The sequence below is a fragment of the Thunnus maccoyii genome, chromosome 12 (assembly GCF_910596095.1).
Source record: "Thunnus maccoyii chromosome 12, fThuMac1.1, whole genome shotgun sequence".
NCBI classification, from domain to species: domain Eukaryota; kingdom Metazoa; phylum Chordata; class Actinopteri; order Scombriformes; family Scombridae; genus Thunnus; species Thunnus maccoyii.
The window spans coordinates 30641141-30666461 of NC_056544.1; the positions used below are offsets into that span (position 1 = coordinate 30641141).

At 38.4% G+C, this 25321-nt stretch overlaps 2 protein-coding genes across 7 annotated transcripts; one reads left to right on the forward strand and one right to left on the reverse strand.

Moving 5' to 3' along the window:
- The first annotated feature begins 265 nt into the window (after positions 1 to 265).
- Positions 266 to 13393, forward strand: proca (protein C (inactivator of coagulation factors Va and VIIIa), a). Its single transcript, XM_042427761.1, has 9 exons — positions 266 to 332; positions 497 to 577; positions 2338 to 2495; positions 4721 to 4745; positions 5978 to 6088; positions 8286 to 8426; positions 10578 to 10696; positions 11799 to 11916; positions 12690 to 13393. The coding sequence occupies exons 1-9, from the start codon at positions 278 to 280 to the stop codon at positions 13277 to 13279; spliced, it is 1398 nt and encodes a 465-aa protein (XP_042283695.1). The 5' UTR covers positions 266 to 277; the 3' UTR covers positions 13280 to 13393.
- Positions 11621 to 24124, reverse strand: dusp28 (dual specificity phosphatase 28). 6 transcript variants are annotated; one of them, XR_006099168.1, is made up of 5 exons: positions 23764 to 24124; positions 22704 to 23114; positions 19533 to 19684; positions 13950 to 14006; positions 13529 to 13742 (listed from the first exon to the last, which is right to left on the reverse strand). XR_006099168.1 is itself a non-coding variant. In XM_042427769.1 (4 exons), exons 2-3 carry the CDS (start codon positions 23049 to 23051, stop codon positions 19580 to 19582), a joined length of 453 nt encoding a protein of 150 aa, XP_042283703.1. In that variant the 5' UTR covers positions 23052 to 23114; positions 23764 to 24124; the 3' UTR covers positions 11621 to 11894; positions 19533 to 19579. The 6 variants fall into 6 exon arrangements, 5 of the variants coding, with proteins under 5 accessions (XP_042283703.1, XP_042283704.1, XP_042283702.1 ...); XM_042427769.1 differs by lacking the exons at positions 13529 to 13742; positions 13950 to 14006 and adding an exon at positions 11621 to 11894; XM_042427770.1 differs by lacking the exon at positions 13950 to 14006.
- Between the last annotated feature and the right edge of the window lie 1197 nt (positions 24125 to 25321).

The following is a 25321-nucleotide window of genomic DNA, read 5'->3' on the forward strand; positions in this document are numbered from 1 at the left end:
CGCTCCTCAGTCTCAGAAATTCACTCGTTCTTATATGTTTCAGTGTCTTGACAGTTTTAGGACGTAGTCTCTGCCTCGTTCTCTGGCTCCTGACATTCAGCTCATGGGGTCAAAGGTCGTAGAGGTTCAAACGGGGATCGCCTCCTGCTGTGTGTCTGTCCGGGGGCCTCTGTGTTTTCAGCTGAAAAAGATCAATAATCTAGAAATGTTTCGCTGACACTGCTGAGAGATTATTTAAAACATTTAAAACAATTACATAAAAATATATTACACTGATATGTTTGTGATTTTCTTTTTGTTTTTTCTCCAGTTCCTCCAGAATTCAACTTTCGGTGAGTCACGTTAACCTTCGCACCATCACCAAGATATGGATTATGAATATTAATATTTGTATCACTCTTACTGCTTTACTGGACACAGTGGGGTAAATACGAACACTGAGGAGAGGAGCTGATTGGCTCGTACCTTCATGTCTGCCTCGTCTCATTGGCTGCAGGTTTGGCCGACATGTCCCGCCTCGTCCTCTGTGTGTCCGTCATCGTGGCTCTGTGGTCGGCGTCAGTCCTCAGTCTGGCAGGTGAGTGTGAACGGATGGATTACTGAACGGGCTGATTTTTTATTAACATGACTTGCTGGAAAGTCACAAAGCTCAGTTAAAAGTCAGGATCACATTTTAACTCCTGACCCGGATCAGAGTCTTCAAAATTCAAATCTAATATACAGCTGCAGCCAGCTGTGTGAAATCTGATAAATTGACTCAAATGATGTCACTTGAGTCAGCATCGTTTAGGGCAGAAGATCTGCTTGCATGGCTCTAGAAGTCAGTGGAAAGACACGATAAGACACATATTTGAGAGAGACTGAAGGGAAATAACAGAAAGAACTGGGGCTAGATACATGAATGATGTATACGCACAAAAAAACATGCAAACGTCATTTCCTGCACATAAACTGGTATTTATACACACACAATGTTTACACCTCACTCTGACATCAGACCAGCGTACACGTGTTTTTCTCGAGTGAGCTGAAGGTGATGAGATGAGGCGGAGATGAAATATAAGCTGAGAGACAGAATATTTCGGTAAAGTGTTGTTTTTTAAGTTTTAAGCTGCACTGATTGTGTGATTTTTTTTTTTTTTTTTTGCATTTACACAAAATGTCAATCAAAGGCACATTTTGCTGTTAATATTCTTTTTATTTTATCCTTTATTGTGACGCACCTTGAAAAGTCGGTTCAGATATGAGCTACAAACTAATCATTGATTACATTTCTGAGATATCACTGCTGACGAAGGTTTACAGTGCATGTGATGAATTTTTCTTTCTCCTCCCAAGAAAAACGACACAATAAGTCGTAATGTCAGTCGGCAAAAATGACCGTTAGTTACATTTGAGTGACAGATGCTTCTAGCAGATGTAATTATGACCCGCAGAAGTGGAGCAGTTCAGATGACGTCTATACAAGGTGACAAATTTCCAAATAATCTGAGGTGACGTTTAGATCCTAACTTGCAAAAAAGTGGACTTTTTTGCAGGAGACCGCTGTTCGCTTCCTGTTTCCATCTGTGAGTTGGGATAGTTTTTTGAAAAAACGTAACTATGATTGTTGTGGCGTTTACTGGAGCCATGATGACGAAGGCCGCCTAACTTAGAGGAAGTAGTAACTACACCACGTTTCAAGTGATCATTTTAACCCAGACCATGATCTTTCCCTAAACCTTTGGGCCTAAACTTAACCAGACCGTAACCACAGTGTTGTCACAACATAAAACATCATTATTGTTTAACAGAGATTTGACAAATGATGTTGTCCTGATGATTACTGCTGATAGAGGCGCCTGATTAGAAAACACTCCTATTGGTGGTTCTGGAGTCACATGGTCAAATGAGCTAGTGGTCGTTTAATTTTGAGGACTTGTTGGTGAAGACTTGTTGGTGGAGCAGGCAGTGAATTGAAATGACAACAGCTGGTTAATGGTGTCTTCATCCATTTATGGCTCATTGTGGAGTGAAAATGAGGCTCGTGCACATGCGTCCAATTCCACAATGACTGAGATTTAAAAAACAGAACCATATGTACACATGGCTTTATAAATCTGAACACATTTTTAGTCTTGTTCTATGTTGTGAGCACAGCAAACTACATTTTACTTTTGGGTGGAGGCCGAAATCTCAAAGACAGATATATAGTATCAAAACCCAGATGAATAATCTCTCCACTAGAGGAAGGAAAGTATTTTTTCTTCTGTAATTTAGTTTAACTAACCCTCAAAGATGCAACATGTAGCAGCTTTAAACTAAAACAGAAGTCTTCTTCCTCTTGGGCTTGTACAGTGTTCTCGGACGCCCCGGAGGCTCACATGCTGCTCCGGTCTCGTCGTGCCAACTCGTTCCTGGAGGAGCTGCATCCACCCTCCAAGGAGCGTGAGTGTGTGGAGGAAAGATGTGACTTTGAGGAAGCCAGAGAGATTTTCCAAACCAGGGAAGCCACAGTAAGACGTTTTATTTCTGTTTGTTTCAACCAGACTCCTTTCTGAAATAACTGAAAGATGCTTTACCGGGTAGTTTTTTATATGTTGAACTAAAAATTTCTCTCATTCACAAAAAAAATGTATATAAATTATTAATGTTTTACATCATTTATGACTATTTTCAGAAGTGGACTACATGTTTTCAGCTTGATTTCAGTTCATTTCAGAACGCTGTGAAAAAACTCTACTTGCAGAAACATGAGAGCTGCTGCTGCAGATAAATGATCCAACATGCAGGTTGTTCTCTAAAGTCTTCTTGGTGGCACATTCAAGGATGTTCAGCATTTATTTGTTCATGCTGGTTGCTGTCTTGCACCCGACTCTGAAATCCCAGATGTCCGAGTTACCTTGAAGGTAGCATTAAAGAAATGCTTTCAAGGTCCTGTTCACGACCTGAGTTTACTGAATGTTGATGGTAATTCATATATTTGCAGCAGGTTTCTGCATGAACAGCTGCCTGGAAGGTAGAAAATCCATCAAAGAACTGATAGATGATTTGGAGAATGAGTAACAAGGATATGAAGTATATTTAGTATATTTTACTTCATGTTCAGGCAGCTTTAACCTTCTGTTCATATCTCATATTTGCGGCTGTTCACTAAAGCTGCAACTAATGATTATTTTCATTGTTGATTAATCTGATGATTATTTTTATATTCAATTGATTAGTTTTTTGGTTTATAAAAAGTCTATATTTTGATAACTGTTTCCCACAAACCAAATATACTGTCATTGAAATCAGAAAACATTCACATTTCTCTCAAAATGACTCCAAATAATTAATCGATTATGATAGTAGTAGTAGTGATGGTAATAGTTTGGGATTCATTTAATAGTTGGCAACTAATTGATTCATTTAATTGTTGCAGCTCTACTGTTCACCTATTTAGCCCTCAAAGAATCTTGCACATTGTTGTTACGTTTTTTTTGTGATTTGCCAAAACCATGACAGTCTATCTTCTGACTAGAGGAGTGTTTCATAAAGCAGGATTACCACCAGAACCAGGCTTATTTATTTAAATCTGTCTTATTTTTGTGAAATTCTGTTTTATAACGGAGGTTTAAATAAGTCTGACCTACGATTACAGTGATAAGTCTGTCTTGAATGAGCCTAAAAAACTGAAACAGGATGTAATCTGTTTCATAAAGATAAGTGGGAGCTGATGAGATCAGACTAATTCAAGTTTATTTCATGAGTTTGAGACATCGAGCACAGGTCACATCAATTCACAGTGAAGGAAATATACATGGAAAGACAAAACTGGTGATGTTTGCAGCCACAGAGCAGCAAATACTAAATATAAGAATTTTTCACCATGAGCTCTGCTTTTCTGAACCACCTGAGGGTTTGTATGGAAGTTTTTTATACGCGTTAGGAAATGTAGTCCGCTGTTAATCGGTGTCATTAGCATTGACATGTTATTACTGGATTAACGTTAATGGTTACAGTCTCACCAGTAGGGCTGTTTATTCAGTCAAACGTTATAACTGGTGTTTGTTGACGAGACTGAATGAGGAGCAGATTCAGGCCTCATGCCGAGTGAAAGGCCGGCTTTGGATATGTGAGAAACTCCCATTAAACAGAAACTCTGGCTGCTCTTCTGTCTGCAGTGGATGAATATTTGTTGGTCCTTCATGTGATTTTCAGTATTAATGTGAAGTCAACAGTTCCTGATCCCTCCAGACATACATTAAGGCATATAAAAATACTCTTAGAACAATAATGTGTGTCTGATATGATTTCCCCACCAAAAAGCAGACGCACTTTAAGATCCTTTTAAATGACATCGACTACTTCTGACTCATTAAAAATAATACACTCTATGAATATGCAAATATATTTCATTTCAAATGTTCTCCTACTTCACTTTAAGGTCTATTCTCAGTGCTTGTGCACTGGAGGCTTCAAGTTTCCACATCACACTTGTAAGTTGAATACTGGACCATGATTGGCTCTAAACTAGTTGTGATGTCATAAATCCTGTTTGTAGGCCTGCCCCTAAAAAATCAGATTTTCATTGAGCTCAGGGAAACTTTCCACTTTCAGCAGATGAATGTGGAAATTAACTCACTGCACGTAAATCATTCTGCACAGTGAAGCTCAAACATCAAACTAAGGAGCAAGAAGAAAAACTTTTTTTTTTGAGTGGAGGGAGACTTTAACTTTTTGTTTTGTGTGTTTACAGCTGGAGTTCTGGACGGTGTACACGGGTAAGAAAAGCTTCTCTTTCAGTATGAAACACTGAGCCTCCTCCTGTATGATGTACAGTACAACATAAAGTATGTTTCTGTCCACTTGCTTTTATGTCCATTAAAAAAGATGAGTGAAATTTCCCAGTTTTCATAAAAACTGTATTTTCTGTTGCGTAAATGTTTCTGTAATGATAGAGAGAAGTTGTGAGAAAGCCTGATGCAGGATCTGCTGCTTCTTCTCGTATTTCAGCAGAGTAATTATCTGGCTCTGATTCATCAAAGAGAACAAAAATTAAAGGTTGGGCACAGAAGAGATGTGCAGCAAGAGATGCTTGAGAGGACAGGAGGAGAGAAGAGAGAGGAGCTCCCAGCTCGGAGGCTCATGTGCTTGTGGAACAAACAAACAGAAGTTTGGAGAGAGGCAATGTTTATTAGAACAGCTGCAATAATCAGTAATCTTATCAGCAGGACAGAGCTTAGTAAATTCATTGAGACAGAAACTGACCCACCGTGCATAGTCAGAGATCAGATATGAATCAGATCCAGGACCGCATGTGAAAGTGTGGGAGCGCTTTATTTTATAAGTCCTTTAATTTTTAACTAATTTCTTAGAAATCTTCTGAGTAATTTGCAGGTATTTCATGGTTATTCTTTAGGACATTTTGCAAAGACAGTGGTGCAGTTTGGTACAAATGCATTAACTGAAAGATACTCAGTTTTCAGTGTGTATTTTTGTGTGTCAATCGATATATTAGCATGTTAGGGTTTTCCAGAAATTTCCTAAAAGTAGCTGCTGTGTAACTGTTCATTCTTAGGACATTTCTTTGAAAGAGTTATGTACTATTTTAGAATATGGGAAATGTGCTCATTACAGAGTTTTTATGAAACAACCTAATGTGCTAAAATGTAGTTTGACACACATAACTACCACTGACAACTGAGTATTTTCTGTCAGTTAAATAATTAACCGTTAAATACCTACAAATTTCCAGGTAATTATAATAAAATTAAAGGACATGTAAAATAAAGCATTACTGAAAGTGTCAAAAATCTTATATGAAAAAATCTGATTTGGTTTGTTGACACTTCTGTGAAAAAATCGGATCGGAGTCACTTGGAGGTAAAAAAAAAAAAAAAAAAAAATCGGATCTGGGCCACTCAGCATGTAATGTGAACGTAGCCTTATTTTAAGCAGCACCTGCAGAGCATTGTGGGAAATGTATATTCATTTTGACCTGGCTGTGTTTCAGATGGGAACCAGTGTGAATCCAACATGTGTGTTCATGGAGTCTGTGTGGATCTGTACCAAGCCTACAGCTGCAACTGTGACCATGGATATGAGGGAAAATACTGTAACCATCGTGAGTTTGTGGGTTCTTTCCATTTAGCAAACATGGCTCCTCGTGTCCCTCACTCACATCTATTCCTCATCTCTCAGCTCCTCCCAGCAGGGATACGAGAGAGACGGGACGTCCTTTCTCACACACATGTAGAAATAATTAAGTAATAGTAACACAAATAAAATAAATTAAATCTGTTCCTGACTGAAAGAACAGAACGGACATGAAGGAGCAATAAAAACAGCTATAAATGTTCCAAATAAAATCTATAATTAGCTTGTGACAGTGGTAGAAGAAGTATTCAGATCCGTTATTTAAGTAGAAGTCGAAATACTGTCGTCTAAAATACTTCAATACAAGTAAAAGTCCTGAATTCAAAATGTTACTTAAGTAAAAGTACAGAAGTATTATCATCAAAATGTACTATAAGTATCAAAAGTAAAAGTACTAGTTATGCAGATTTATCAAATCTTTACTGTATAGCTGAGTCTCAACTCCTTATTTTCTCAAAACGTGAAACACTGGTGCAATAAAAATATTCCAGCCTGTTTTGACAGCAGATTAATTTGTCAGTGTTTTCTAAAATCAAGTTTAATTTATCATAATTGTAGTGCAGCAACACATCTTATACTGTCACAGGTTCAAACAGATGGAGGAACTCTTTCTGATTCAGAGCAGATTATTTTTCATATTTTTCATTTGTTTTAAGAAAATAAGTTTGTTTTTTGCCAGAGTTTGACTGAACTACCCAAAACTACAGTAGCTCCATCTCCACAAGCTGCAACAGTCAAATGCCACCTCCATATTAATAATAATAATAATCCAAAAATAAAATATATACTGTATATATCACTATGAAATTGGTGAGTTCTACAGTTCTTTTCCTTTTGTTAATCACAGTAAATTTATCTGAAAATACTTTTAATTTATTTTTTAATACAGGGCTTTTACTTGTATTATTATACTTATTATGTACTTGATGAATTTTTATACTTTCACCACTGGGTGTTTCAATTCATGTTTATCTTTAGAGTGGACATGAAAGAGAACCAGCTGCTCCAAATCATCACAATTTTCTACTGTTGCTTTCATACAAGTGTTTTTCAATGTGATAAATGAATAATCCTCTAAAACTTGTATATACTCATATAATTGTTATATGTAAGAAGTTCTGTTCTTGTCTGACAAATGTTTCACCACTGCAAATGTGTCTTAATGGTCCATGTGATTGGTTACACGTGTACGCAGAGGTGGAAAGTACATTTACTCAAGTACTGTATTTAAGTACAGTTTTGAGGTACTTGTACTTTACTTTAGTATTTCCATTTGATGCTACTTTATACTTCCACTCCACTACATTTCAGAGGGAAATATTGTACTTTCTACTCCACTGTATTTATTTGACAGCTTTAGTTACTTTTCACATGTCTATGAGTTGTTAACAGCTCCACCAAATAGTGATTTTTCCCTCTAAACTTCTCACATGCTTCCATTTCAATAAATGTTCAAATGATCCAATATTTCACCAAAAATCAAAGATTAGAGAAAAAGTCAAAAAACTGAAAACAGATTTGTGTATCAGAACTTTGTTTTTTCTTCTTTCCTCTCCCGTTAATCATCTCACGACCCCTCAGATTTATCTGCTGACCCTTTGGAGGGGCCCGACCCCTAGGTTGGGAACCACTGGACTAAACTAGCTAACTGTATATAAAGTAGTGTAAACTAGCTCCACCTCCAGCAGCTACAACAGTAACATGCTGCTCTAACACTGATGCTTCACTATTAATAATCTAATGATGTCATATATAATAATATATCAGTCAGAGGAACCAAACCACTACTTTTACTGCAATACTTTAACTACATCAAGCTCATAATACTTATGTACTTTTACTGCAATACTTTAACTACATCAAGCTCATAATACTTATGTACTTTTACTGTAGTAGGATGTTTCATGCAGGACTTCTACTTGTAATGGAGTATTTTTACATTGATGTATTGGTACTTTTACTTAAGTGAAGGATCTGAATACTTCTTCCACCACTGCTTGTGTATCACACAATAAATAATCTCTAAAATTAGTTGTTGCTAGATTTCTCTTACAGAGGATCCACCAGTCACACCACAACAACTTTGCTCCTACTAAAACTTGTGATGATACACTGTATATGTGTAAAAGTTGATGTAAATATGCCTGTCGTCTGTTATTTTTCAGCTCAAACAGCGACTAACTGCTCTGTCAACAACGGCGACTGTGACCACGAGTGTTCAGAGAGTGCAGGCGGCCTGAGGAGGACCTGTAGCTGTGTGAATGGATACACACTGGACGAAGACTCCAAGAAATGTAAAACGAAAGGTGAGAACATGACATTTAGTTCAACTGGTGTCAATGTGGACGTCAGGTGAGTATCGCAGTGCCTGTTCAAAATGTGCCTGTTCGGAACGGGCCGATTGGTTGGCCTCCGGCCACTGATTCAATGCATATAAAAATTAATACAGTTGATGTGAGGTGTGAATGTATACACTCATCAGCCACTTTATTAGGTACACCTTGCTAGTACGGGGTTGGACCCCCTTTTGCCTTCAGAACTACCTTAATTCTTTGTCGCATAGATTCAACAAGGTGCTGGAAACATTCCTCAGAGATTTTGGTCCATATTGACATGACAGCATCACGCAGTTGTTGCAGATTTGTCAGCTGCAAATCCATGATGCGAATCTCCCATTTCACCACATCCTCTACTGGATTGAGATCTGGTGACTATGGAGACCAGGATGGATCCATGTTTTCATGTTGTTTACACCAAATTCTAACCCTACAACCTCAATATTGCAGCAGAAATCAGACTCATCAGACCAGGCAACATTTTTCCAATCTTCTGTTGTCCAATTTTGGTGAGCCTGTGCCAATTGTATGCTCAGTTTCCTGTTCCTAGCTTACAGGAGTGGTGCCCAGTCTGGTCTTCTGCTGCTGTAGCCCATCAGCTTCAAGGTTTGACATGTTGTGCATTCAGAGATGCTCTTCTGCATATCTCGGTTGTAACGAGTGGTTATTTGAGTTACTGTTGCCTTTCTATCAGCTTGAACCAGTCTGGCCATTCTCCTCTGACCTCTGCCATCAACAAAGCATTTCTACCCAGAAAACCGCCGCTCACTGGGTAGTTTCTCTTTTTCAGACCATTCTCTGTAAACTCTTAAGATCAGCAGTTTCTGAAATACTCAAACCAACCGTCTGGCACCAACAACCATGCCACGTTCAAAGACATTTAAATCACCTTTCTTCCCCATTCTGATGCTTGGTTTGAACTTCAGCAGATTGTCTAGACCGTGTCTACATTCCCAAAATGCATTGAGTTTCTGCCACATGATTGGCTGGTTAGATATTTGCGTTAACAAGAAGTTGAACAGGTGCACCTAATAAAATGGCTGGTGAGTATATACACCAACAATATGAAAGAAACTGACATTCAGTTATGCACAGATGATATAAATAATAAGTACTCTAATCATAAATAAATGGTATTTTTCATTTCAAACAGCCTAAAATAAGGGATGCATTTAAAAATTAAAGCTGCAAGCAGTGTTGAACGGGCCCTCACACCTCCACACACCTACACACCTGACAGTACACATTTCAATCAAACTTTGACCAGGTCATGTGGGTCAAAAGACTTTACTTTTCTAAAAATAGACTTGATGAAAATTGGGAAATTAATTTGTTTTACACACAAACTCATCAAGAGTTTTCAATTTACCAATTGAAATTCAAGTGAATGGGCCCAAAACTTGCATGATTTTGATAACACAGGTGTGAGCAAGACAGACATGTCACTTCAGAAAATTCTCACACCGTTGAGATTTGATGTTTCGCCATGACAGAGGAAGTTGCTATAACTTTACCGTAAATGCTCCAGTCTGCACCAAACTTCTCCCGGCCTGAACACGTCCACATGACAATATTCCATCAGTGATGCAAACTGGCCGAATAGCGCCCCCTACGAAATTTCAGTGAAGCAGCCCCAGCAGCAGGCATAATAGTGAACAAAGGAAGTGATGTTTATCTCCTTCTTGCACTGTCTGAAAACAGGCCGGGTCTGAAGACATCTACATGTCCGTGACAGAAGACCATCAATTGCATTGCGGCCTGATGGCAAGGGCCTGTTCAACGCTGCTTACAGCTTTAATTTATTTTAAGATTTTTTTGTATCTAGTTTGTGCTCTCAAATTACTTAATTAGTCCACATCAATTAGGAATTCATACTCTTTAATTACTTTATTCATGTACAGAAACTCTCTAATTTGTATTTTTTATGTGTAATGTTGTCTCTGCTGCATCCAAAGGGACAAAAATCTGTTATTGCAGGTTTAAACATGTTAAAATGCTGATAAAGCTTCCTGTTATATGTAGCTTAATTTGTGCGCTTGAATTATAAATTTGAGAGCAGTACTTATTTGGCTGTGTAAATATCAACAATGGAGAGATTAAATGAACCAAATCTCCCTGCAGGTTTCTCATCCTGTGGTCAGCTGCTGGTCGACAGGTCATCATACACCGAACCGAAGGACGGCCTGCAGCCCTGGATGGTGGGAGGGGAGGTGGGCAAGAAGGGGGAGAGTCCATGGCAGGTAACAAAGTTTTACTGTCACTGCTCCTCTGAGATGCAAACAGACGGGAAAACTAAAGTACAACACACACTGGACACTTCACACACAGTTTTGTCATTTATGTCAGTAAAGGTGCGTTTCTGAAAAAGGAAGTGATGTTGCGTTTCTGATGTGGGTAATTAATAAATATTATTCAGAGGAATCACAAACTGTAAACTGTGTTGGCTTTGTAGCCAATTTGACAAAGTGGCCAAACTGTGTAATTACAACGTCTGGGTAGGTCACGCAATGCCATTGGGCCCAAAAGGACTTTTTCCTTCACATAATCATAAAGGAAAAGGAGCGGCTGCAAAATGGTGGATACATTTTTTTGAGCGTCACAACTTGTTGAAACGACCCATTGGGTCCAATAACATTTGGGAAGTTTGGAAGAGCTCCGACGCTGTATCCAGTTCTCTTTAGAAATCCATGCTTCAAAACAGAAGTCCACAAACCAACGGGTGACATCACGGTGGCTACGTCCATTCAGCATGACAACATGACGGGCTGTAAACTTTTACAGATTCTTGTCTCTAAATGACCTAAATACTTAACTTTGAAAGGACAGCTTGACACAGAGCTACTGTTTTCTGCTCCGACTGACGCTCTCAGCTCTGGTGTTAAATGCAGTGACGTCGGCTAAACTCCTGTTTAAACAGTCATACCAGTGTCTCTACCGTCCAGTGTGATCGACTCTTCAGCTGTCAGCAGCCAATCAGGAGAGACGCTCAATGCTGCGCTTGAATGTTATAACTGAACTAAAACCATGAAGCACACTTTTTATTTCTCTGACTTTGGAAGTCTGATGTTTTCACATCACAGATGACAAACAACAGCATTAAAACACGAGTCTTACAGGTAAAACATGAGACACATGTAGGTGTTATATCAGTTTATTGTTGGACATCTGCGCTTGATTGTAGCTGCAGTAACTGGGCGGAGACATGAATAATTTTTCTCATAGCAGGCTGTATTGAAAAAAGAAACAAAGAGTAATTTTGTTTAGTATGTAGGCCTATAAGAACTAAATATATAGTGCAAAAATAATAAAAATGAGGTTCTACAGGAGTGTTTTTGTGTGCAGGTGCTGTTGCTGAACGCAAAAGGGCGTTTTCACTGCGGAGGCGTCCTCATCGATGAGAGTTGGGTGCTGACAGCTGCTCACTGCCTCGACAATAACCTGAAATTCAGTGTACGACTGGGTGAGTTTCAGTCTGCAGACACTAAAACACTCAAAACACTGAGCCAAGAATCCATGACATTATTATCAAAAACTTTATTACTGTTATTAAATCTCTGCAGCAAAACATTGCTCAACGAGCCTCATGCAAGAGCCGTGTATTAACAGATGGTTTGTCCTTCTTCACGGGGGGAAAAAACACTATATTTTTCTTCCTGCAGTCTCTCAGTATCATGTGACAGTGTAACATCACCTACTGTAGGCTGTAATATGGTTTCTGACAGCAGCAAACTCAAATTCTTCTTTTGACTCTTTGGGAACATTTTTATGAGACTTAGCAGAAAGAAAACAACAGGTCCAAATGAGCAACATACAAATTTGTGCCGTTATTTGTTTGTTGAATTCAACTTTGAATAGTGAACCTCAACAAATCGTGAGGTGTAGAAAAATATTCTTCCATGTGGCCCAATGTTTCTCTTCACTTGAACGGCTCTATGCCTCCTGTCACCTCCTCTGGGATAATCAATTCATGAAAAGAATGATTGAGTAAACAAATTAAGTAGTTTGTAAATGTTCTTAATACATACAAGAAGCAAATTAGGTCATTTGTTCTCTCAGAATTATGAATTAATTAAAGAATTAAGTGCACAAATTATTTCTCAAATTTCCCCTAAATTTACCTGTAATTTTCCTGTCTGATTTTGTTGAACCTTTAAAAAAATGCTGAATCTCAGTTGCATAAAAGAAAACCTCCTCCTCCATGAGGATCCAGAACTCTGTGATCTGTCTCTTTAGGTGACTACGAGCGCTTCAGAGAAGAAGGTACCGAGGTGACTCTAAGGGTCAAACGAACCTTCAAGCACCCAAACTACTACAACAGAGAGATGGTCGACAACGACATCGCCCTGCTGCGTCTGGAGACTCCCGCCCCGACCACAAAGTACATCGTCCCTGTTTGCCTGCCGGGGCGCAAGATGGCTGAGCGGGTGTTACACCTGAACGGAACCATCACCGTGGTGACCGGCTGGGGCAGTGACAGCCTGGACAGCAACCACTACAGCTCGGCACTCAACGTCATCAAAGTGCCGCTGGTCAGCCACAGCATCTGCACCAGCCAGATGTCCCATAACATCTCTGAAAACTTCCTCTGCGCCGGGATCCTCGGACAGAGAAAGGACACCTGCAAGGGGGACAGCGGCGGACCGATGGTCACCCTTTACCGAGACACCTGGTTCCTGGTGGGCCTGGTGTCCTGGGGCGAGGGCTGTGGGATGGAGGACAAGTTGGGCATCTACACTAAGGTGTCCAACTACAACGACTGGATCAACGGAGTGCGTGAAGAATGGGACAGAGCTCATAATCCACAACAACCCCATGGTGTCTAAACCCACCTCCAACCCCAACAGCTCACCTAGTTTGGTCTGTTAAACCCACATAAAGGCCCTCAGTGCAGTAGGAATGTGACACGCTTTGTTAAATAAACTGATTTACTCTCAAGAGGCTTTGCTTTCCTTTTTCACCACCAGTGTCATTCAATTGAGCCACCTTAGTGATGTGGTCCAAAAAAAAAAAACGCATAGTAAGAATCAGACTAGAGATCCACACACTCTGCTAGTAGCTCCCAGCAATTTTAATTGAGCAACGATTCGGTCTACCAGAGATCTTCATCAGGAATCGTCAAATCACCATCACAAAGCAGGACAAGCAATATGTAGGCACAAATGCATTCATCACTCAGGATGAGTGTGATCTGCATGATTGAGAGTCAATCTGCTCTCAAGCTGGTCCAATCAGAGCAGAGCTGGACGACACTGTCTGATACTCCCACATGGGGGACAGAGCACGCCTCTGTGAAAAAGGGCAAAAACAATTGGAAACATCAAGATCAATATTATACAGGCACATATGAAATACAACACTACAAAAGTTGAATCAAATATAGATCATGAATCACATAAAAGAATAAAAAAGAACAAAAAACAATTAATGATATTGTTTATATTATAAAAACTACTATATAGAAAAATACATAGAAAAATAGAAAACCCCAAAAACCTTTTAATAAGTGCTGGCAAGTTCAGCCGAGTAACTGGTCAGAATTAGTATTGATGCCTACAACAGAAAAGACAACACAATCAAAAAGGAGGAAAATGAAAGGGGAAGTTTCACATACAAACCTTTAAACAAGATGATCATCGTCTTCTGCGTGTATACTCATTGGTAGAGGAGGTATGATGCCAATAACGAGGCAATCAAATTAAACAGACTGTTGATTAAAATTACAGATTTCTCTGGGTTTGAAAATTGTTGGAAACATTTAGTATAATGTAAGTACACAACTCAACAAAATATATGACATAGGTCTAGTCGTTTTTAGACATTTTAATGCTGAATAGTTACATATTATAGCTTTAAGTAAAAGTACCAATACATCAGTGTAAAAATACTCCATTACAAATAAAAGTCTTGCATGAAAAATCCTCCAGTACATAGTACAGTAAAAGTACATAAGTATTATGAGCTTGATGTAGTTAAAGTATTGCAGTAAAAGTACATAAGTATTATGAGCTTGATGTAGTTAAAGTATTGCAGTAAAAGTACATAAGTATTATGAGCTTGATGTAGTTAAAGTATTGCAGTAAAAGTACATAAGTATTATGAGCTTGATGTAGTTAAAGTATTGCAGTAAAAGTAGTGGTTTGGTCCCTCTGACTGATATATTATTATATATGACATCATTAGATTATTAATAGTGAAGCATCAGTGTTAGAGCAGCATGTTACTGTTGTAGCTGCTGGAGGTGGAGCTAGTTTACACTACTTTATATACAGTTAGCTAGTTTAGTCCACTGGTTCCCAACCTAGGGGTCGGACTCCTACAAAGGGTCAGCAGATAAATCTGAGGGGTCGTGAGATGATTAATGGGAGAGGAAAGAAGAAAAAACAAAGTTCTGATATACAAATCTGTTTTCAGTTTTTGGACTTTTTCTCTAATCTTTGATTTTTGCTGAAATATTGGATCATTTGAACATTTATTGAAATGAAAGCATGTCAGAAGTTTAGAGGGAAAAATCACTATTTGTTGGAGCTGTTAACAACTCATAGACATGTGAAATGAGTCAGTGTACTTAGTGTCTTATGTCTGCCATGAAAAGAGCCTATTGTTGGAGAAAGTTGTGGGTTGCTGAGTTTGCTTCCAATTACAGTAACATCTCCTCCACCACAGGCTTGGCTGTGGTTGGTTGGTGGTTTTCTAAACCTTGAGAAGCAAATTTAATTGGCTAAAATGGTTATTCCTCTATTCCTAAAAAGCCCACTAATTCCAGCTGTTCTGATGTCCTCTTAGGTTGTGAAATGTTTCCGCTCAGCACTCGGTCTTATTAAAACAAACCACTTTCTAATGAATCATAAATCACCACATAAGCAGTTCCACAGAATACACAGAGCTGATTATTGAGTGACGGACACTGAATTTTATTTCATTTTTCAAGAATAAAACTGACAGACATTTAATGTTTGTACAGTAGCAGAGTCTTAAAGGGACAGAGCGTCATATTGAGTTAAAATATATGTTAAAATGTTCTCAAGTTTAGTTTTAGCTGCTAACGCTCAACACAGCAGGTCTGTTTGTTTCATCATCACAGACTCATTAAAACACATACTGAGGTCTGATGTGGTTCACGATGACATCTGTGTAGTCTGAATTATTGCTGTTAATTAAGCACCACACAACAAGAAGATACACCTGAGATACACACTTCAACACACACACACATTGATCCTGCGTTTATATCCACAGTCACTTGTTCCAGGCTTAAAATGAATCATTGTTACCCCCAGTATGATCAGACAACACTGAATATTTAACTATCAACTGCTTTAAAATGACACATTAGACATGAAACATTTAAAGCGATTTGCAGCTTTGACATCACTTTGTAAAATCAGGATCTCAACATCTTGCTGATATTAGTTTTTAAAGCAGTTTGAATACATTTTCACAGCAGATTTACTCTACTTATAATTATTTAACCTGAGATTATGTCTTAAATCTGTGCTATTGGCTTCTTGCAGCATTAATCATGTATAGGTTGATAAAATAAGAATTTATTTTTTTAGTGTATATGCAATAAAAATGTTATATTCACAATTTAGTGCCTGTTTAAAGCCAGATGTTATAACTGAAGGCTTAAAGGATCTAGCACTTTTCTCCACAGGTCAACAAAGGTCATGTACAAATGAAAAGGTAAAGGTTAGGTACAACAAAACTAAAGATCTTCTCAATTCACTGTGTTTTACTGCACAACAGCAGTCCAGTTGTTGGCGGGAAAACATCTCATGTCTGTCTTCTAACAGTAGTCAGTTTGCTGTAATCATTCCTCCTGTTCTCTTTAAGACTAATCTGAGTCTTTTAAACAGTCTTAATTAATCAAATCACGAGTCTTTTAGTGTAGAGTTTCCTTTTTAAGTTTGCATGCGTGCAAGACAAAGAGGGAATTTTATACTAAAAAAATTTTGTTCTCATTTGATCTGTGTAACTCAGACATCTGAAGCCTCATATTAAAAGATAGTTTTAACAATTTCTCAAGTCCGTCTTAACCACTTGATGTGACCAAAACAGAAGCCTCATATTCACATCTACTTTTAAATGCATTTTTGCACATTTGAAGGATCTTTTAATATCCAGTATGAACAGGAGGAATGATTACAGCGAGGAAAAACCTCTTTCACTGCTCATATGGACACCTGACTGATGTTTTAAGACACTTTTGAAAAATTGTGAGCTGTGTAATAATTACAAGATAAGGTCTCTAATTATTATTATTATTTTTACCTGCATACTGTGTATTTAAAAAAAAAAACAGCAGTCTTAAACTTTTTGGAGAAAAACAATTTTAAAAAGTACAATTTTTAACAATTCCGACGGCAGGAAATTCAAATCAATAGTTTAGGGACTGATTAAAATCAATGAAACAGAACAGACCGTTATATGGTCCTGACTGGGTCTCTGAACACATGATCTACATGTGTTTAAAGGATCAGTCTGGTGATTTTCTCAGACATCACCAGAAAATCACCAGACATACTGTATCCTTTAAGGGCTGACGGGGAAATACCAGAATATCATGTTAATTGCTCATTTAATTCCACCCACAGTCCAAAAGATTTTTAGTTTACTGTCATGTATGACAGAGAAAAATCACAAAATCATCTAATTTCAGGAGCTGGAAGTGGTGAATATTTACAGTACCGCTTAAAAAACAAACAATTAATCTGTCCTCAAAAGTTGGTGATTAATTTTCTGTCGATTAATAAACTGTTAATAAATTGTTGCAGCTCTTACTACTTATAATTACTTAGTATAGATAATGAAACAGACGAGTTTAAACACCTTTAAATGTTCTTTTCTGGGGCAAAACTCTTCATATCCAACTGACTGCAGAGGTGAGACTGACAGTAAAAACCTTCAGTTCAGAATCTCTGTTTGACTTTCTAACAGACTCGTGTTACATTAAAACCTGCGGTCAGTGAGTCACAGTTTCCTCAGGTTACTTCCTGTCTGTGGTGTCAGAATGCAGGTCTGCTCTGGTCATCAGGTTCACAGGATAACACCTGATACCGAACCAAACAACAGCTGCTGCAGGACGAGGAGTTTATGTTGTCGCATGACTTTTATGTGCTTTTATTCATCTTTAGAGTCAGGATGTTAAATGCTGAGCTGAAGGTAATGAAGGTTTAAAGGTTCAGATCAGATTAAATTTCCATTTTTATTTATTTATTTATTTTTTGTCTATCTCACCCTGCCCGCAGAGGAACACTTTGAACATTGTGAAACTTCAACGTACGCACTGCATGTTTTTATGGAAATGCTTCCATCTAGAGGTAGAAGGTGGAACTGCAGCCCCCTTGTGTCAAAGGAGCAGTGTGTAGATTTAGTGGCATCTCGCAGTGAGGTTGCAGATTGCAACCAACTGGATACCCCCCCCACCCCCCCACCCCCTCCTTCTCTAGAGCCAGTGTTTGGTTTGTGCGGTCGAGGCTACTGTAGAAACATGGCGGTGCAACATGACGGACCCCGTGGAAGAGGACCGAAATCACAGCGATTCTTATTTTCAGGTGATTATACACCAATTAAAACATAATTATGAATATCCCATATCTGCCAATTGAGCCCTCTAAATCTTACACACTGGTCCTTTAAAGGAGATACAACAGAAAAATTCAAGTAACATCTGCATTTACACAGAAAAGTGTTCAAAAGATTTAGGCTGACAGACAGCAGAAAAGTAACATCTCTTACTGTTTTTCAGCCATGTTTTCACATTTTTTTTTTTCATCTTAATGACCAAAATCTCATCAGTTGTTTTACTGCAGTTGCTGGACAAAAGTAACAGGAACACCTGTAGATATAATGCACAGAAATACAACAACTCTGCAATAAATATGACCTGTTTAAAGAGTATAATGTGTTACATAGTGTGTTTCTGACCGGCAGAAAAAGCTCTTCTCACACTTTCTGAGTCGACATGTTTTACTAAAGCTCCATTCGGATAGCATCTCTGTCTGTAGGGGAGGTGAAGTGATTTTAATCCAGTCGCTGTCTGTATGTTCAGTAATAATTACAGCTGCAATGAGATGTCCTTGTATTTTAAAGTGGATCTCTCATTTTTTTTTTCCTTCTTTTACAAAAATGTTGCTGATCTGACAGATGGAAACATGCTGATGAACATATCGGCCTGTTTGGGAACTAATACGATGACAAAAACACATAAAAGACCCCATAAAAGCTCCTCAAACGTGTTGTTGTAACGTCAGCTACAGGTAGCTGCTGCTGTTCTCTTTCAGACACGTTTTTACAACAGATTTGTTCACATTTTGTCAAATAGTCGCCGTTAAAAGTCTGCTGAATCAGCTGTTCCTGTTTGCAGTGTAACATGATGTACAGACAACTACCGGTGGATTGAGATGATTCTCAGACACGTTCTGCACACAGTATCTTTGTCTCACCTTCAACTCTTCTGGCTTTCTTCTGCTGAATGTTCTGTCTATTAAAAACCAGATCTTGTCATTTGGTTCACATGACGTTCAGAACCAGGAGTTCAATTATTTCCTCCCCACCTCCCCCTTTCTGAATGGAGCTTTAAAATGAATGTTTTCTGTATTTTCTTTTAAATGTCTACTTATTATCTTTCATATCTTCTGGACACTGTTTTTATTTGATCTCATTTATCCAGTTTTACTCTACGCTGCATTATTCTACCTAACTGCCTCATGTTCTTTGTTTAAGCACTTTGTGACTATGTTAAGAAAAGCGATATACAAATTAAGTTATTATACATTTTTCTGTTTCTCTGAGTCTCGGAGACTCATCACATCTTCTTTTCAAAATCTTCACAGTAAAATAAGTAAATATTAAGACCTTAATGTCTGCTGGAGACGTTTCTGTTCACTTCCATATTTATATTGATCCTGCTTTTAATATTCTTACCTTTGCGTCAAAGTCAGAAAATATAATATGAGATGAGAAAACAGGATTCAGGTGAAAACTAACTGGAGATGTGATGCTGTAGAGACAAATGTTAACAGATTAACATACAGTGAAGGTGCACAGAGGGGAGAGACTCCAGTGTGAGTTCACCTGTTGGCTGTTTTCACATCGACACTCTCTCTCTCTGTCTCTGTCGGTCAGTCGGCTTCTCCTCGTCTCTTCTTCAGCTCCTGTTCGTATCTCTGCAGCTGAGACATGAAGCCGGGGTTCGGATCGATCACATGACGAGCCGTCTTCACTCTCTGGGAAAAGAAACGCAAACAAGGGCATTAATATATTATTATTATACTATTTAAAGTTGCCCAGACACTGTATGTATTAGAGCCGCAACTAACCAGGATTTTCATTATCGATTCATCTGCCATTTATTTTACTAGATTCATTGTTTTGTCCATAAAATGTAATAAAATAGTGAAAAATGCCAGTTGTACTTTCTTAGAGCCAAAAGGCGACAACAGTTAACTATCATATATGACAAAGAAAAGCTTCAAAACTTCACATTTGAGACACTGGAACCAGCAAGTATTTGGTGTTTTTGCTTAAAAAAAATGACTAAAATGATTATTCGATTAATTTTCTGTCCATCGACTAGTCAATTAACTGACTGATGGTTGCAGCCTTAATACAGATTAAGTCTAATTTTAACTTCAAACTGGGGCTGAATTTCTGTCGGATTGGTTGTTGTTTGACGTGCAGTTTGAGGTCATGTGATTAATCAGCTGGTCATCTATCTGCAGATTTCCAACATGGCTGCTGTTATAAACTGCAGCGAGCTTGTTTGATTGGAGGATATTTAACATGTTGTAGTTAAACTGTCGTCTGATAGAAAACTGAACTTCACATCAGATTGTTGCATCTTCCAAACATCTGTGGTTCCGGGTTTTTATTTTTTTTCCTGGTAGAATTACACAAAGTAACGCTGCCTTTCTCTCTGGATGTGGTCATCTTGTTTGAATAAACTTTATTGGATTTGTCACTGGACAGTCCGACCGATGGTTTTTAGTTTACTGTCAGTTTGAGCATAAAAGCTGCAGATTCTGTTCTTGCAGAAAGATTCAAACATGTAGTTCAAGTTAACACAACGTATAATATTAATAGAAACACACACACATAACTTGTATTGTCTTTCCAACTGTGGAGTAATATTTCAGTCATTTCAATCATTTGTTAATAAAATAAAAAATTGTTCATTCTCAAGAACAGGATGATTAAAGGTTTTCAAATACCGCCTGATGAGTTTTAGATGATGACGACTAAGGATGTCACGACATCAGATTCTCACTACACGACACAACAACGATGTTATCATCATGTCTTGTCTCTTGTCTGGTTTCATCTATTTTTCTGGCAGATGAATTAAAATCAAAATACGAGTGTAGGGAGGTGGAGAAAGAGTCTGTAATCATAGACGTACAGAAGTGTACAACAAGAACAATTACACCTAATGGATAGTGAAAAGACAACCAGATGAACTGATAAACAAAAGATCCACAAGGTGTGTGTGTGTGTGTGTATTACTAACATGATATCAATATTTAATTTTTTATATATCACGGTTATCGCGACACCCCTAATTACAACTAATGAAAACAGCATAAAAGAAATCTTCCTATCAACCCTACAGGAAGCAGGTGATGGTTAATCTACTATTTACTATTTCAGATGAATTCAACATGAAGTTCAGGAGAATTGACAGGTTTGTTGTGTCATTTGAGCATAAATCCAGTCCCTCAGTGACCGTCACTGAGCGGTTCCTCCGTCAGCGTCCTGCTCAGGGGCACCTTGGCAATGGATCCCTCAGCTTGAATGAAAGCTTTAGTTTCTAAACTCTCAGCTTCAACTAAATCTGACAGAAGACCTTCGACCAGCAGCTGCTTCTAGTTAACAGCTCATCGTGTGGAGCAACATATTCATACGTTTCATAAAAATAGGGTCTCAAGCTATTTCTTTGTCCTGACTGAAGCATAAAGTTCTGTAAATTTAAGTCAACTAAACCTGATAGAAAGCAGGTTTGTGACTCTTTTTGATTGGAACACACAGAGCTGTTTGATTGGTCATTAGACTGTGTTAAAAGATCATTCTAGTTTCTATAACTTGGGTTTTCTATTTTTAGTTTTATCTATTATTTCTGTCTGTAATAATAATGTTTCCTCACCACGTTAATATCTGAGATTACGAAGAAGTCTGACAGGTCCAGATTATGTAAAACATTTTATCTGGAGGTCAGAATGAAAGTAAGCGCACCTGAAATATTGCAGTAATCCATCAATCAACGGACAGTCTGTGTTACAGCGGGCAGAGGGTCTGTAAACGGTGATGAATTATAATTTTACTGTTCGTCTTTATTTTCTCGTCCAAATGAATTTATGAAACCCGTTGGCTTGTTGACAGTTGACACTGAGATGCATTTAAAGTGATTTACAGTCAGCTGTATTAAACTTTAAACCTGCTTTTGCTCACTGAGTTTGTTTTTGATGATATTTCTTATCAAGCCAACAAAGTCCAACAAAGCTGCAACATACAGACGGTTGTTCAGTGAATAGAATCCGATGTGAACCAGGTGTGAAATCGTTTAATTGTATTTTAGCGCTAATAGAAGGATTTCAAGAGACGTTAATGATTATCGTGATAATACCGTTCACCGCGATATTTTTACCAACGATAATTGTAGCGTGAAAACCAGAGACTGTATAAAAATATGGACGTAGTTGCCGTGACGTCATGCGTTGGTTTCTGAAGAGCGGTTTTGAAGCTCAAAGCGAGCTGCTCCGGTCGTCGCCATCTTGGCAGTGCGTGACGCTGTCTAACTCCTAGCCAATCAAAAATGGGCAAAGAGGCGGGCCGATGGCTAAAACAAGCCACCTAGCGGCTGTTGGACCTGTCACTCAAAGCAGCCATGTCCTTCATTATGCATAACTTTACGGCTTAATAAAATTTAAACGGGTGAGTTATAAAAAAATTCACCCCCCGTACAGTTGTCATGAAAGAGGAAATTAGCTACAGAGACCAAAACCGTTGTTTGTACCAGGCTGTAAACATGTTTATTTCTGCTGTAAAGTTGGACATTTTAACATGGGGGTCTATGGGGATTGACTCGCATTTGGAGCCTCAAGTGGCCATTCAAGGAACTGCAGTTTTTGGCACTTCCGCATTGGCTTCATTTTACAGCCCTGGAGGTTGCTGCTTGGTGAAAACCTGCACATCCCTGTTTCCCTCTTCCTCACTGAATCAGTCAGAACAAACAGCCTCCGTGTCGCTCACCTGTACAGCGTCTGTCAGCGTCAGTTTGCGGTGCTTCATCAGGTAAGCGATGCAGACGGTGGCCGAGCGGCTGCGGCCGTTCTTGCAGTAGACGACGCTGCGTCCGCCACGCTTCGCCTCCTTCTGGATGGCGTCGGCGCAGCGGTCGAAGTGGCTGTACAGGTCCTCGTTTGGGTCGTCGTAGACGGGGATCTGCAGCTTGGTGACGCCGGAGGAGGAGGGAAACGGCTGCTGCTTGGACACGTTGATGCAGAGCGTCACCGCCTCCTGCTGGATGAGCTCATCGCTGCAGGCTGAGCGAGCGTTGCTGATGAACAGAGCGCTGGTGACTTTACACAGCTGCAGCATCCTGGAGAACTGACCCTCACAGGCTTCCTTACTCAGTCACTGAGGCTCACAGGGAACTGCTGCCTGAAGAGAAAGACGCACGTGAGTCATTTTCTTTACTCTGACAGCAGGTAAACAATTAGTCAATTAATCAAACAGTTAATTGACATTTAATTAAATGAGAAAAAAAAAACAACTGATCTTCAGTGCTGCCTGAGGACAAACACTGAGCTTGTTGTGTGTTTTTTGTGCTGTATGCAGCAGAAACGTTTGAGGTCATTTAGAAACATCGTCGCTGTTACAGTTCACCAGAGAACTGACACAATTCTGGATATAAATGTTTGATATTCATTCTTTACCAACAACAAAATATTAGAAGCCAATATGTACTTATCAAATATTATTAAAGGACATAGTTTATCAGTACTTTGGCACAAAAAAGACTGTAACGTTGAAAGATATCTAGTTGATTTGACTCATTTGGACGCTGAGGCTTCATATTAGCTTCAGATAAACTTTTTAAATACATTTAAAAAGAAGGAGGACTGAATTTTGTCCCCCATCACTTAAAAAAATAACCTTTAAAAAAAACGACTCAATTAATCAATAAAGGAGCTTGTTCTTCTTCTGATGTGTAGTTTACTTGCAAAAATACAAAGAAACAATAAGACTGATAAATACATTAAATAAACCAAGCAATTGAGTCAGTAGTCAGTGAACGTCACTCCCTCACCAAGGACGCCCTCACATCCAGCAGTCAGCTGATCTTCAGGCTGCTGCTGCCGCCGCTGCTGCTGCTGGTGATGATGAAGATGAGGATGATGTTCTCTCTCTGTGGTTATTACAGCAAAGTGTTTCTCGTTGGATCCTGCAGACGGAGGACGGAGGTTTCAGACTGAACCGAGCAGTTCAGGTCTCCTCATGACCCTGAAGTGCTCAGATCAACACGCTGCTGTTGCTATATTTACTGCACGGACTGTGACAGCTGCACCGCTCTGCTCTGGGTCCTAGTGCAGCTCAGATTCATGACTGGCAGGTAAAAGATTAAAGACAGTTTTAGGAAAAGAGCATCAACAAACAGCATGATTATTAAAAAAAATACTAGAGCTGCAATGATTAATCGATTGGCAGAAAATTACCCTGCAACTATTTTGATAACTGATTGATTGTTTCAGGTAGTGCTGCAACGATTAATCGATTAGTTGCCAATTAATCACCAACAATTTTGTTTTCACCATTTTCTGACATTTATAAACCAAATCACTGATTGATTAATCGAGAAAAAGTTGCAGCTCTACTTAAGTTTGACCATGAAAATGGCAATTTGGAGTGAGTATAACAAATCCTTGAAGAGTTGGCAACTAATCAATTAATTCACTGATCATTGTATATCAGTATTCTGTGTAAGATAGATAGACTATATATAACTATATTACTGTCATAGAGGACTAAAGAAACCAGAAAATATTCACATTTGAGAAGCTGGAATCAGATAATTTGTTATTTGTTGATTTCCCTCTTAAAATAATGACTCAAAACAATTAATAGTAGTCGTTGGCAACTAGCCGATTAATCGTTGCATCTCTAATCTTAAGTTTCAGAAGCAAAGACTGTGATATAAATGCTAATATAAGAGTTTTTGCATGTCTATATCCTATAATAACTTACATTACTTCTTTCACACATTGTTGGTCACCAAGTCATACTGGCCTCCCTCCACTGCTAGAAATACAGAATTACAGAAAAAAAGAAGTTTTTTGGTTTTTAAAGCAACTTACTCAAAACTAGACCCGTTTAAAATCTCAAATCTTTCAAATCAAATTAGTGGTATGAAAATTTAACTTTAACGGCAGTTTCATTCACAATTTAACAAGTGTTTGACAATTTAAATTCATTTAAATAAATACAGATTTTATTCAGTATGAACCAGTAAAACATTAGTACCTGGAGAGAAATGTCGCGGTAGATGAGATGGTCGCAGTCTTTCCTGCATCTTCAGGAGTTTGATTTCCTCCACATGTTGTTGGATCAATCAGTCTCACAAATGTTAAAGCACCCCGAAGTCTCTTCAATTGGTTGATTTTTGTTTGTTTTTTGTGAAGGGAACTTTTATAAAAATGCCACGTTAGATTTATTACGTTTATTACATTTTTTTTCAAAAGTCATCCAAATTTTGTCTGGTACTTGGCATTTCTCTCATTTATCTTAAAGACAGAATAACATTCATAAGAAACCACTTATAAAAATCATCTATGCGACAGCGCCCTCTGTGGTCACACCTGAAAAAACAC